At 36.7% G+C, this 13,289-nt stretch overlaps 1 protein-coding gene across 1 annotated transcript; it reads right to left on the bottom strand.

Annotated features, from left to right (window-relative positions):
* Positions 1 to 1,756: 1,756 nt before the first annotated feature.
* Positions 1,757 to 12,695, bottom strand: LIN7C (lin-7 homolog C, crumbs cell polarity complex component). Its single transcript, XM_049648971.1, has 5 exons — positions 12,588 to 12,695; positions 9,316 to 9,434; positions 8,240 to 8,311; positions 5,829 to 6,038; positions 1,757 to 5,242 (listed from the first exon to the last, which is right to left on the bottom strand). The coding sequence occupies exons 1-5, from the start codon at positions 12,622 to 12,624 to the stop codon at positions 5,087 to 5,089; spliced, it is 594 nt and encodes a 197-aa protein (XP_049504928.1). The 5' UTR covers positions 12,625 to 12,695; the 3' UTR covers positions 1,757 to 5,086.
* Positions 12,696 to 13,289: the final 594 nt, after the last annotated feature.

Raw genomic sequence — 13,289 nt, 5'->3', positions numbered from 1 at the left:
ACTTTCTATAACTGCCAAATAAGGGCCAAATAAGGGGAGCTTAGCAGCAGCCAATAGCTACATTTTCTTTTTATCATGTTGGTTTCAATTCTGGAGACTCTTAACAAATTAGAATTCATCCACACTTCCTTCCCTAGAGAAAACATTAAACACACACACACACACACACACACACACACACACACACACACACATTTTTAAAGGACTAAATCTTGACTGTCCAAAATATACTTCTGTAATTGGTAAGACTCAGGAGAGCTCTCACACATACCTTGTTGACATAAAGCACTGCCCTCTTTAAAAAAAATTAAAATTGAAGGAATACAATTTACAAATGGGTTCTGTATGAATTTACCTTTTGCTTACTATATAAAGTAAGTCTTAAAAATTCCAGCATGTAGAGGTTATCTGCCACCAAATATATAAAATGTACAAAAAACTGGGTCACCACTTCTTTAATTAAAATCCGAACGATTAACGATAGTGAATGTAACAAAACCAGAATGTAAAGATTCAGAGAATGGGTATTCCGGCTTACAAACATTTTGAAGAAACTGAGTGCTAACAATAAATGCTTTTTGTTGTACTCCTTGTGGCTTGGTACATTTTCATGCATTTAAAAAATTCATGATGAATCATGCCTTATATTTGTCTGACACCCATTCCAGCAATCCACTGTCTCTAGAGCTAGCTCATATCCTTCCTACAAATTGCTTTTCTGATTGAACAAATCACTTACTTGAACTTTGTATGATTTTCATTCTCAACATGGCCTCAACCCTCTGACCCCAAAACACGACAAATTTTAGAATCTCATTAGTTTCTTTGATTCAGTGGACAGAAATCTGAAAATTCCTTGAGTCTTATTCCTTATAAAGTTTTCAAGCATAATTTATCTGTTTCCTAGGCATCAAAAATAAGAAGTTGCAAGTTTAATTATGTGGCCACATGTCTTCCTTCAGCTAATAAGGTCCCTGAAGCTTTTACGTGCAAATAATAGCAAACAAAAGTAGCACTTACTATGCCAGGCACCTTTCTAAATAAGAGTGTTACGGATAATGACCTAACAATTACTAAGATCTTATTACACATGACAGATGAGGGTACCAAGGCATAGAGGAGTAACTTATGTAAGATTACATAGTAATGGTGGATCTAGGATTCACACTTAGGATAGTTGGCCTGCAGATGCTGTGCTGTCAAACACATGTCAAACTGCCTCTCCCAAAATAACACAAGAGAATTTTTTCTATAGTTATATTTTATGAAAGACAAAGCAAAATATAGGAATTCAAAGTTTCACTCCAGTAACCACCACAGATTGTGTTTTTACCTTATTTAAGTTATTTTATACAGAGTTTTCAGAAACACATTTATTGTGTAGTTATACCAATTTTTTTTCAAATCCAAATAACAAGAATATAATACAAGTTTATTTCAAATATATCTTAGAATCAGAATTAAGTTGGTAATAAATGAAGTCATCTACTGAAAAAGTGTTAAATCCATTGTGGGTATTTTTCTTTGCTTCACACTCAGGAATTAAAGTAGAAGCATACTGTTTGATAATATTTTTAAAAACTATGTCCAGATACAAATTAGTTTGCAAGTTCTTGAAAATTAATGAACAAGCAATTTGGGTTTTTTCCACTATTTAACCATTACAGAACTGCAATAGCTGTTGAAGAAACACAATTGGTGAAATTTTGGACAATAAAAAGTGTAAAACCAGATTGTTAGGAGAGACAACAAAATGTAAGTTAGAAAAGTCATAAACATACATTTATTCAGGAAATACAATACCAGAGTCCTTGATATTTCAGTGATCATTCCACATTATAAAATATTCACAACATGTATTCTTTTAAGTCTACACCAAGTCATGCTGACATTCTTTTCAGATAAGCCATAGCCGTTTCTTCTACTAAATGCTATAATATCCATTTTAATTGTAAACAAAGTACTTGAGCCAAACTACTTAAGTACTTGAACAAAATAACTAAAAAATTTAGTAGAGGAAGACAATGATTTTAAAAACACATCTGAATTCTCAACCTCCAAAGAACTAGGCCATTATAATCTAGTATACTAATGGATAAAGTGGCCATATTAAAACAGCACATAATAACCAATGACAGTATTTCTCATCTGCAGTTTTTTAAACATGCTTTCTCAACTAATACACATTCATTTCTGTAAGTTTTAAATGCAAAGGGGGCAGAAAGATGACAGACATTAAAATCTTACATTTAAACTACTGGCAGATTAAAAAAAAAAAAAAAGATAAAAGGTAAACTATAATCACTTCCCAAATAATGAATGCCAAGTACCTTTTATTCCTAAAGAAATTACTAAAAAAGATAACCGATTATTATATTTGCCACTACTTAACAGTCAGTAGCTGTAAATTCTTTCTACTCTGATACTTCCAAATATATTATGCACTTAACTGTGTTTTTCCCATTAGAATTTAAGTTCACGACAGGAGTGTGATTAGAGCATTTTATAAAGGGGAAAACAAGTGGTTCTCTACCCAGATGTCCTTTAGAACCAACTGGAAAGCTTTAAAAAAATAAGTATCTGGCCCCACCCTCAGAGATTCTCATCTAACTTGATACAGAATGGGACTCATATACTAATAGTTTTTAAAGCTCTGAAGGGGTTCTAACGTGCGGCTAAGGCTGAGAATCACTGACTCAACCCATTTTGAAATACCAAGAAAATAAATGGAAATTGAGTAGTTTATAATTTACAAATCAAACACCTATTATATACTTACTATGTGCCTAGTTATGTTCATGAGTCATACATTTATTTATAAGATGACACCTCCCTTCATCTCCTCACTATATACGAGACCAGTACTGTACATCTCTGCCACCAAATGACCGAATTTTTCTATGGTCGAGATTTAAAATTCTGGGATACACTCTGAAAACTGCATTAACGAAAACAAACTACTGCTACTCATGCTCAACAGTAGCAAGCAAACTACTGTATTTGGCTCCTTTAAGCTATCCTTATTTTAAGAATTATAAATAAGTGCCAACCCACACAAAGAACAGATTGTGGATTACTGTAGAAGAGAAAAAAAATAGCTTACTCAACTTACTAAGTTTCAACACCAAAAAAGACTGAACTTGGCTGAAAGTTCTGAAACAGCGGAGATACTGAACCAGGAAGCTATAATTTATAATGAAATGTTGACACACCCTTGCAAGCTACTACAGCTGTAGCTATACTAAAAATAAGATTTCATCAGGATTTACTTACCCTGTAATGCAAGAATACGAGCATAATAATATTACTGTTTTTATATGCACCAATATCTCTCTTTAATATGTAAAGCTCTACAACAAATACCTCTAATAACTTTACAATTAAATTAAAATAAATTCATAATTCTACTCTACTTTGGTCTCAACATTTTAAAAACATCAATTAATTTTGAAAATACACAATTTAACAACATGATCCTACCAATACAAGCACGTTTTGTAATGGACTAAAGACACATTCGACCATGCAATCCAGTGTTCAATACCTAAATGATAAATAACAATGTTGATTGACTTTTATTCTGAAAATCATTGAAAACTGGAATAATCTTGTAAGACTCACAGTGCTCACAAACATGCAGGAAAAGGTATACATTTCTATTCTTCCTGAAGGAATGTTACAAAATGCCTACTTTTTACACAGGGTCAGTAATTAGGCTAAATTCCTTATATATTTCAACCCATTATCTTCTTTTTAGCATCTGTCACATAAAATTCTTAAAAATTGTACAAATGTTCCTGTAAATTGTGACTGAAAATGAACCTCAACTCTTAATTTCCACCTTTAAAAAGACCTCAGTCACAGTCCTACACTAGTAGCTGCCTTTCAGTAAGAGTGACATCCAGTGGACAAATGAAAGCATCTCTCAGAATTCCCATCATTTCAAAGATTACATCTCTAAATTCAACCATTTCAATATGAATGAGTTCCTACTCATTTTGACTAAGAGCCTATAGATTCTTATGAATATATCGCCTCATAATTTCTCTATATTTTAAGTATATCCTTCTATCTTCTTCCTATCTCTAAAATCAACTCTTTAAGGTGAGCTAGTACAGAGTGTGTAACTCTTGAGGCTAGTGAGGTTAAAGGTATTACTTTTTCGTCTTTGCTTCTGCTACTTCCCAACACAATCTAACTGGCTCATCCCTAGGAATGGAAAAACCAAAATATAAGAACTATATTTAAATAAGAATGAATAGCATTAAAAAATTTTGCAAAAAAATGAAACCTGAACCTGTTTTTGCATTTGTAATTTATGATATATTGTTGAACATAAAAAGATGTAATCAGTAATGCCAACAATCAAATTACATCCTCTTGCCTCACTGCTCAAATATTATGAAATATATATTTTAGCAATGATTGTTTCAGTGTTTAAAAACTTTTATAAATCAGTATAAATGAATATTCATTATACATTATGTTTAAATAAAAGTAAAAAATTTCCACTGTTGAGTTATGATTTACCATTGATTATATATATTATGCATGTGTTCAAAGTACAAAATGCAGCAGTGGTGTTAACACTGATAGTGTAATGAACTGCTGTAGCTGAGACTGTTATGTTTAATTTCTTGGAAAACCGTAAAGAACTTTTACAGGTTAAAAAAAACAGAGTAAGCAAAAAAAGAATTGGAGAATTGTTATTTTTAAATAAGCAGCCAAATGAAGAAAACTTTTTTTTCTAAAAAAAGATTGAGAATGTAAAAGTACATTTTAATATTAAAAAAGCAGTTTTAAAAATCTATAACAACTTTATGACAAAATCTGCATTTGAAAAAGGCCTGTAAAAACAGCAGGACAGAATTGCCCTCATCACCTTTCACTTTTTCTTGTCAGAAAAAAGTGTATGCATCTCTGGAACCATAAACGATGTTAAAATAGGTGTTTATAAAATGGCAAGAAGGATCTCATGGGAAGTTTCTGTTTGTTTTTTACAATCGTTGGCACTGCGGCCATCAGTAGGTCACAAGTAAAACTTTTCTAGCTAAAAGCAAAATGGAATATAAAGTTCTGAATTGCATTAGGTCTGTTGCCTGCGTTTTGCTGACCTCATTTTTTCAAAGCGCGACTCCATCTCTTCGAGGACCTTGGGTGTGTACCGTACTACTAACTTAACCTTTCCTTGAGCTGCTTTCAGCAGTTCCACAGCTTTTTCGTGATGTTCTCCTTCAACACTCTGGGGAAAAACAGACATACACACAATTAGTATCCAGGTTTTGTAAGCAGCTCAAAATGCAAAAATGTTTAAAAAACATAAAAGTAAAAAGAATTTTAATGTTGTATCATCACAACACTATAAGCCTACAAAATAACCTGGTTCTATCATTTTAATCGGTGTGAAATCCTCTGCCAAATCAAATCCAGCAACTGGGTTTTAAGTTCCAAATAATTGTTCCCGATACCAATATATATGCCCTATTACCTCACTAGGTCCCAAGTAAATTAAGCAGCTGGCATTCTGTACGAAAATGAGGGCGGACTTCTCTAATTTAATGTACTGCCGTAACTACTAAAGAGCTTAATTACTTCATAAAAATCACACTAAGCGTTGCTAATTTACATTGGAAAAGAAGCAAAACACACTTAAAGTGCTTTAAAAAGTATCACTGTACTAAATAGTACGGCCCAGGATTCCCTCAAGGGATTTCTAAACTACAAAGCGGCTTTGGTTTTCCCCTCAACATCTTTGGTTTCTGTAACTCAAATATACCCCCATGTGGTTACAATGCATTACTACAAGTACAAATAAAATTCATCCATACCACTCCATTAACAGAAAGAAGTTGATCTCCTCGCTTGAGACCCCCATGTCTATCAGCAATTCCACCTGGAATTATTCGAGAGATATAGATTGGAGAGTTTTGTTCTTTGCCTCCCATAATATTGAATCCAAGGCCTTCTTCTGTTTTTGGTAGTTCAACAACTCGAGGATGAGAATGTCCTTCGCTGGCAGCAAATGCAGCGACAGTAGCCTCGAAAAGAATTTCACATAGTTACAAATATGATCTTTGTTTGCTTCAGTTCTTTTGTCTCTTTTAAAACTACTTTTGAGGTACACGCTTTTGATGTTTGAATGCTCACAAGTTCACTGGCAGTTTGAAAGAGAAGGTAAGCTGAGTGGATGGGGTGATGATGACCAGAAAGCATACCCTGGGCCTACGCAGGAGGTGTTAAGACTGTTCAGGCCACTCAGTCCACCCAGTACCCAGGACTTCTCTGCAGCAACTGGCGTGCGGGCTTGCTTGGCAGATGAACACTGGTGCATGTTACAGAGAAAACCCCTTCCCTGGCATGCCAGCAGCCCTGGGCTTTGGGCTGGATAACCTGGCTCCTTTAGGAGTCTGTGCAAGGCACAACCTATCTACATAATAACCTGTAAGGAGGTAGGTGTCCTTATATGCAATCATTTGGGCTGCTGTTACTATCTGTACTATATACTAAATAACTAATTAAAGAAATAATTCAATATTGAGAAAAAGAGGGATACACATAACCAACGTGAACTTTTTTTGTTGCTTTAGTCAACTACCCAGTTACTCCTAAAACCCCACAGAAGATGAAAACAGAGTCACATCACATCTTCTTTAAAACTTTCAAATTTAGACTAACCTACACTAATTCTAACACAAAGTTGAGATTTTTGGTTTTTTTCTGCTTTTAAAAGCAGGTAATTAAGTAATCTGGTACCATTTTTCATAAATAGATCAAGGTGCATGAGCAAAAATGGAAGGGGCAGAGGAAGGAAATCAAGATTTGTTGAATACCATTAGGTTCCAAGCTCTGAAAGAAGCCCCATTTTACAAATAGAACTAAGGCTCAGAAATTCAGGAAGTCGTGAGGTCATGTAACTCTAGAATTTCAAGCCAAGTTTCCATGTCTTTTTTATATTCTTCCAAACTATACTCACATGTTTAAGTGTTTACATTCAACAGAGAATCCAGTATTTTCTTTTATGGATCGGTAATTATCAAGGCAAAATTACCTACTAATGACTAATTCTAGTATAAGTCACTTACTGCTGATACTAGTTTATTCAAACAAGATATGATGGACACTGAGGTCAATTATGGAAATATTGGAGGAAACCACTGGTACAGAAAAGCACATAAAACTTGCCATATGCAGCTCTGAAGAGCTAACCTATTAGTGACATTACCCCTATATTTGCAGAGTTCAGGCAAAGGAGAAAAGCAAAGAGCAACCTAGGGGAGTACCCAGTTCTACCATTTACTATTTGTGTGATTTGAGAAAAATAACCTAATATAATGCTTCCTCACCAATAAAGTCAGGATAACATATACCTCAGAATTTTTTTGAAAATTTACATGATATATGCGTATCATATATAACAAATATGTATTACATGTATATTTTTTTAATATTTATTCATTTTCAGAGACAGAGACATGCGGGAGGGGCAGAGAGCAAGGAAGAGAGAGAATTCCAAGCAGGCTCCTGTCAGAGCAGAGCCTAAGGTGGACTTGAACTCATGAACTATGAGATCATGACGTGAGTCAAAACCAAGAGTTGGACGCTTAATTGACTGAGCCACCCAGGCGCACCAACAGGTATATTATTATTTGTGTGCAAGTGTGGTTTTTTTTAAACTTTTTTAACATTTATTTATTATTGAGAGACAGAGCATGAACAGGGGAGGGGCAGAGAGGGAGGGAGACACAGAATCCGAAGCAGACTCCAGGCTCTGAGCTGTCAGCACAGAGCCCGACGCGGGGCTTGAACTCACAAACTGCGAGATCATGACCTGAGCCGAAGTCGGACATTTAACCAACAGAGCCACCCAGGCGCCCCTGCAAGTGTATTTTTAATGCATTATCTAAACTGCATGATAAAATATCTCCTGTAAAGCCAATAAAAAATGTCTTGTCTTAGTACTTGAGAAGTTTAGTGTGGCTCAAAAAATACTACATGTTAGTTTTCAAAATTAGCCTATCAAATATCTAGTAACTACACATTTTAAACCTTTCACTTATGTTTCTTTATTTTATTTTTGAGAGAGCGAGTGAGAATACGGGTACACACGAGTGGGGAAGGCACAGAGAGAGGGAGACAGAATTGGACACTTAACTGACTGAGCCACCCAGGTGCCCCTAAACCTCTCATTTATAATGAAGTCTCTTTTAGTAAATGGAAAAAAAAAAAAAAAAACAACTACCTTTGCAGTTGCATTAGCTCTCACTTCAGGACTGCTACTGATGTCCACAGTCTCATAGACATGTTCATATACCTGTGAAACCCAAAGTTATCATCATGATTTAAAATCTCAGAATATACCACGTTTGAGTTCTAAGTCAAGTTAAGGAGTGTGTTAAAGTTTTAGGCAAAGTTATGCATCCCGGTAAAATATTATTATTATTAATATATTTTTTTAATGTTTATTTTTGAGAGAGGGAGTGAGGTGAGTGAGAGACAGACAGACAGACACTGAGTGCGAGCAGGGGAAGGGCAGAGAGAGAGAGGAAGACACAGAATCTGAAGCAGGCTGCAGCCTCTGAGCTGTCAGTACAGAGCCGATGCGGGGCTCAAACTCATAAGCCATGAGATCATGACCTGAGCTGAAGTCAGACGTATAACCAACTGAGCCCCTCAGGCATCCAGTAAAATGTTTTTCTACTCAAAATCCCCACAAATGAAGAGGTACAAAATTTCAGTTATAAAATAAGTCATAGACATGAAAAGTATAGCATAGGGTATATAGTGTTAGTATTGTAACAACATGTTTGATGACGGATGGTGACTACACTTATTGTGGTGAGCACTGAATAATAAATAGAACTGGTGGATAATATGCTGTACACCTGAAACTAATATAACATTGTATGTTATACTTAACATATATGCTTTTTTTAAATATACTTAACAATATACTTTTTTCAAGAGAGAGAGAGAGATAGGGTCTAATATTTTTTTTCTCCTTTTTAAATTTATTTATTTATTTTGAGAGAAAGAAAGTGTAAGCAGGGGAGGGGCAGAGAGAGAGGGAGAGAGAATCCCAAGCAGGCTCCATGCTGTCAGCACAGAGTCCAACGTGGGGCTCGAATTCACAAACCATGAGATCATGACCTGAGCTGAAATCAAGAGTTGGATGCATAACCAACTGAGCCACCCAGGTGCCCCAGTTCTAGTATTTTTCTAAAGTTTGTTTTCTTAAAAACTTCTAAACCCAAATTTCAGAGTACTATCTTACCTAATTAACTCACGTTTTTAGTAAATTTAATCCCATTCACTCACCTCTCTTACAGCATTGCAGAATTCACTTTGAAGGACTCTTTGTAAAGCCTGAAGTTTCTGTGGTGGGACCTCTCCACTCCTTTGCAGTTTTTCCAACAATTCAATCGCTCTACAAATATCTAGAATTAAACACACACACATTGATAAATAATTTTCTCTGAATATTCTCTAAATGCCTTGTAACAGGATACAATCCTTAAGGATTAACTAGAAATATGTAGAATATGGAGGGGAAAAATGTGTAAGAGTGTGAGCTTGTGTGTGTGTTGGGGGTGGGGGTTACATGAATACACATATGAGAGAGGGAATGTAAAATCTGAGAATGCTTTTATGTAGATTAGGATCAAATATTAATGTTGCACACATGCAAGATCTAGAAAATAGTATCTTTGAGACACAGGAAAACTGAATATAAAATACTAAATGTCACAGGAAAAGATGGGTTCAAATGTGATAGACACATGAACATTGTACTGCTTCAAAAAGCAGACAGTTCTATCTGAAAGTAGTCAAAAAAAGTTACCTATCATGATTAGTAATCAAAGCTTTGAGTAGTACAAAACACTGTGTGCTAGTGAAATCCTTTTTCATTTTCCAAAGAAAATCACAATTTATAAGTAGATATGAACTTTCAATAACAGATGCACTTAGTGGCAGGGACACAGTAACAATGGTATAAAGGAATAAATTAACTGTGGCCTCTTTTCAACTCAGGATCATTAACACACTGTTTTAATTAAGACAAGTTCAACCAAACACATACATTTACAAAACAGAAAAATAAAAAGTTTTGCCAATCTGGTCTCAATATTAGCTGTGTGATCTTGGGCATGTTACTTAATGTGCATGTCTCAGTTTCTCCACTGTAAAATGGAAGTAACAGTACCTTCCTTATGAGAATTACTTTACAACTAAACCAAAAAAAGCATGGAAAAGGGTCTGGTATGTAGCAAGCATAAATATTATGTTCCCTTGGCACCAATTAATCCTAAGAAATCTTAAGAGGTGGTACATGTTTGTACAAATATATTAGGCATATTGGGAAATGTATTTTATAAATTAAGATATTTTGTAAGATTCCGAGTCATGTTAAAACACTGTAATTTTCTGTATTTTGACTTTTTTTTCTTAACTGTTTTTGTACCCCAGAGGGCTACAGTACCTATTATTTTATTATTCTTTGCCTCCTTTTAAAATGGAAGAAGTTCTGAACTTTATATTATACCACAAGTCTGAAACTTTTTCTTTATAGAATTAATATGGCCTTCTTTGTGTATAATACTACAAAACTAGCAATAAATATAGTGAAGAAAGAAGTAGATTTTTCAACTTCAGATCATAAAAGCTTAAACTGATATTAATCAAATGCAATGGAATCCGACTTTCCCCCTTCTGATTATTGCACCACTAGAATGAATGACTGATGAATGGGAGCTTTTGGTTCATTGATTATTTTGACTTACAAAGTTACAATATGTAAGCTATATAAATATTTCCAATTAACAAAAAATTGAAACAAAATGAAAAAAACTCTTTACTGAACCTAAACTGTACCTAACATGTGCTCAAAGCTATTCCACTGAATCATATTTGGATGATTTAGAAAACATTCACGATCTTGATCACATGCACTAATTTTAAATTGTAGGGTTATTGGAAGTGTTTGTTAATAGAATTTGTTAAAGAGAATCCTAAATAAGAAACGGGTGATGTAATCTTTCTTATCCAGCTAAATGGCAACCTCTAGTAATTCATCCTACTAAGTTGCTGAGCATTCTACTGTGGAACTGTAAAGAACTCTGAAAAAGCAAAAAAAGCCATGACTACCAAACCTAAATGCCAGAGGTGAAGTTTCACATTTTGTGCTGCGCTTAAAAACACAAAAGACTGCCAACATGTTAGAATCCTAAGACTGGCTTTCAAAAAAAAAAAAACTCCTACTCCTGTTAACAACGAACAGATTTGTTCCCATCTACAAAGCACAGTGCCATTGTGCTCAGGAGGGAGATGTCACAGTCTTAAGCCTAACTTAGTAATTCTTCCCAGAGTAGCTACTCCTCTGTCAAAAATGATGCTTTAATTAATGGTCTGGTGGGCTGGAGGGAAGCAATGTCATTTATAAAGAGGCTTACAAATAGTGAACACCATCAGGAAAAAATAATGTTAAGTGAGCATTTATTTGTGTGAAGGTATGAGGAAAGAGGTTTCTTTAAATACAATAATTCCAAAAATATATTTCCTTTTTGGAGCGGAAGTTACTTAATATTCAGGCTGTAACCGCAAGAGTTAATACTCGGAAGATATCTACAATCTCCACCCTATATTTTGTTTACCACCAGCACTCAAAATGTTGTTTGTTTTTGACTTACCAATGACATCTAATACTGATGTGTCAAAAGCATGCTTGCAATTGCCTTGAAATAAAGGTTTTGGGAAGGGAAGGGTGGAATGCTGAAACTCTGTAACAGGACCCTGACAGGAGCACAGTCATATATTTTCACTGGCTCTTCGGTATCTAATTACTCAGCAGAACAGATTTTACTTTCCTTGACAGTCTGCTCTAAAAAGCAAGCAACCAGCCACAGTTAGCAGTTGTAAGGTTTGTAAAGATGGAATAAGACTATACGTTCAAGTATTTTACAACCTACCGCTCACTATTCCAAATAGTTATATAACATTCTTCCGGGGACCAAATGAGTAGGATGGTATTTAAAGCACCTTCTCGGTACCTGGGAGGGGCACCAAAGCCAGGAAACAGCCCAAAACAAACACAAGTGAGGTTGTGGTTAAAGTAATGACGGAGTTTGTGCATAAATAAGGACGACTCTGTGGTGAATGTGCTGTTGTGTCCGAGATGTCTGCAATGTGTGGGGGTGAGAGCGGGGACACCGGATTTGTGCGCGCGTAAGTAAGGGCAGTGCATGTAGTCTCTCCGAACTGGGCGTGTGATGTTTGCTTCTGGGGTTGACATGTCTCAGGCCGCCGGGTCTGCCGTGCGCACCTAGGGAGCGCGTCTGCGGCGTGTGTCTACGAAGGCGGACAGCTAGTATTTAACTGTGCTGTGCACCGGCACAGTCCATGTGAAGAGAGCAGGGGTCTGAGTATCAGTCAGGGGACAGCAAGCGCCCTCCCAAGGGCCAGGAGCAGCGACTTCGGCGCGAGGGGCACCTGGATCCGGATCTCGGAGCCTGGGTCGCTCCTCCTCCCCTCCGGCCACACGGCACTCCTCCACCCCCTCCGCCCACCTCGGTCCCGGCTTCGGCCGCACTCACCCCTCTCCAGCCGCACAGGTTCCCCCAGCGCCGCCATCTTCTCCCTTTGCCTGCAGACCCACAGGAAATGACGACATAGGGCTGCGGTGGAGGGGCGGGGCTTAGTAGGAGCTGGCAGGGAAACGGCCTGCCAAGTATCGCGAGAGTAGGACCTGTGGCTTAGAGAGTGGTGGAGGCTACCTGGGCTCTATGCCCTCAAGGTTAGTCTTACGCAGCGTCTCCCGCGGTACCGAGGGTGGCGAATGCCCCGGCTTCGGAAGGTGGAAAAAGCGCCTTTCCCGATTCTTGCTCCCTGCCTCAGATTCAAGCCTTGTCCCACTCGCTTAGAACCCTTGGCTCCAAGTGGAAGTCTGGATTTTTCTCCGGGCTTGACCATTAATGGTTCTGAGTCTGGAATGCTCCCTTAACCCCTTTCGTCCTCAGTTTCCCTATCTGTGCGATGACGGGTCCTATCTCCGAGGTCTTTTTCACTCTTAAATTCTGGGATTCTGTGACAAATAGGTAACGGAATACAGTCTCTTTTTGTGGCGGCATCGTTTTAACTTTAAAAATCAAGGCACGAGCCTCCTCTGCCAATCTGTTTGAGAGTTAAGGATGGAAAGTACAAAAAACATGAAACACCTGGGTAAGCAAGAGAACAAGGAACAATTGCACCACAGAGAACAATTTTAAAAAGATGATCCAAAATCTTATGTAAATGAG

This window comes from Panthera uncia, chromosome D1 (genome assembly GCF_023721935.1).
Source record: "Panthera uncia isolate 11264 chromosome D1, Puncia_PCG_1.0, whole genome shotgun sequence".
NCBI classification, from domain to species: Eukaryota; Metazoa; Chordata; class Mammalia; order Carnivora; family Felidae; genus Panthera; species Panthera uncia.
The sequence above is the reverse complement of the archived record's forward strand: the minus strand, read 5'-3'. Positions and strand labels throughout refer to the sequence as shown.

Coding starts and splice junctions, on each gene's coding strand:
- LIN7C (XM_049648971.1), bottom strand. CDS start 12,624: ATGGCGGCGCTGGGGGAACCTGTGCGGCTGGAGAGGG. Junction 9,435..12,587: donor ACCTGTGCGGCTGGAGAGGG/GTGAGTGCGGCC, acceptor GTTTAATTCTAG/ATATTTGTAGAGCGATTGAA. Junction 8,312..9,315: donor TCTGCAATGCTGTAAGAGAG/GTGAGTGAATGG, acceptor TGGGTTTCACAG/GTATATGAACATGTCTATGA.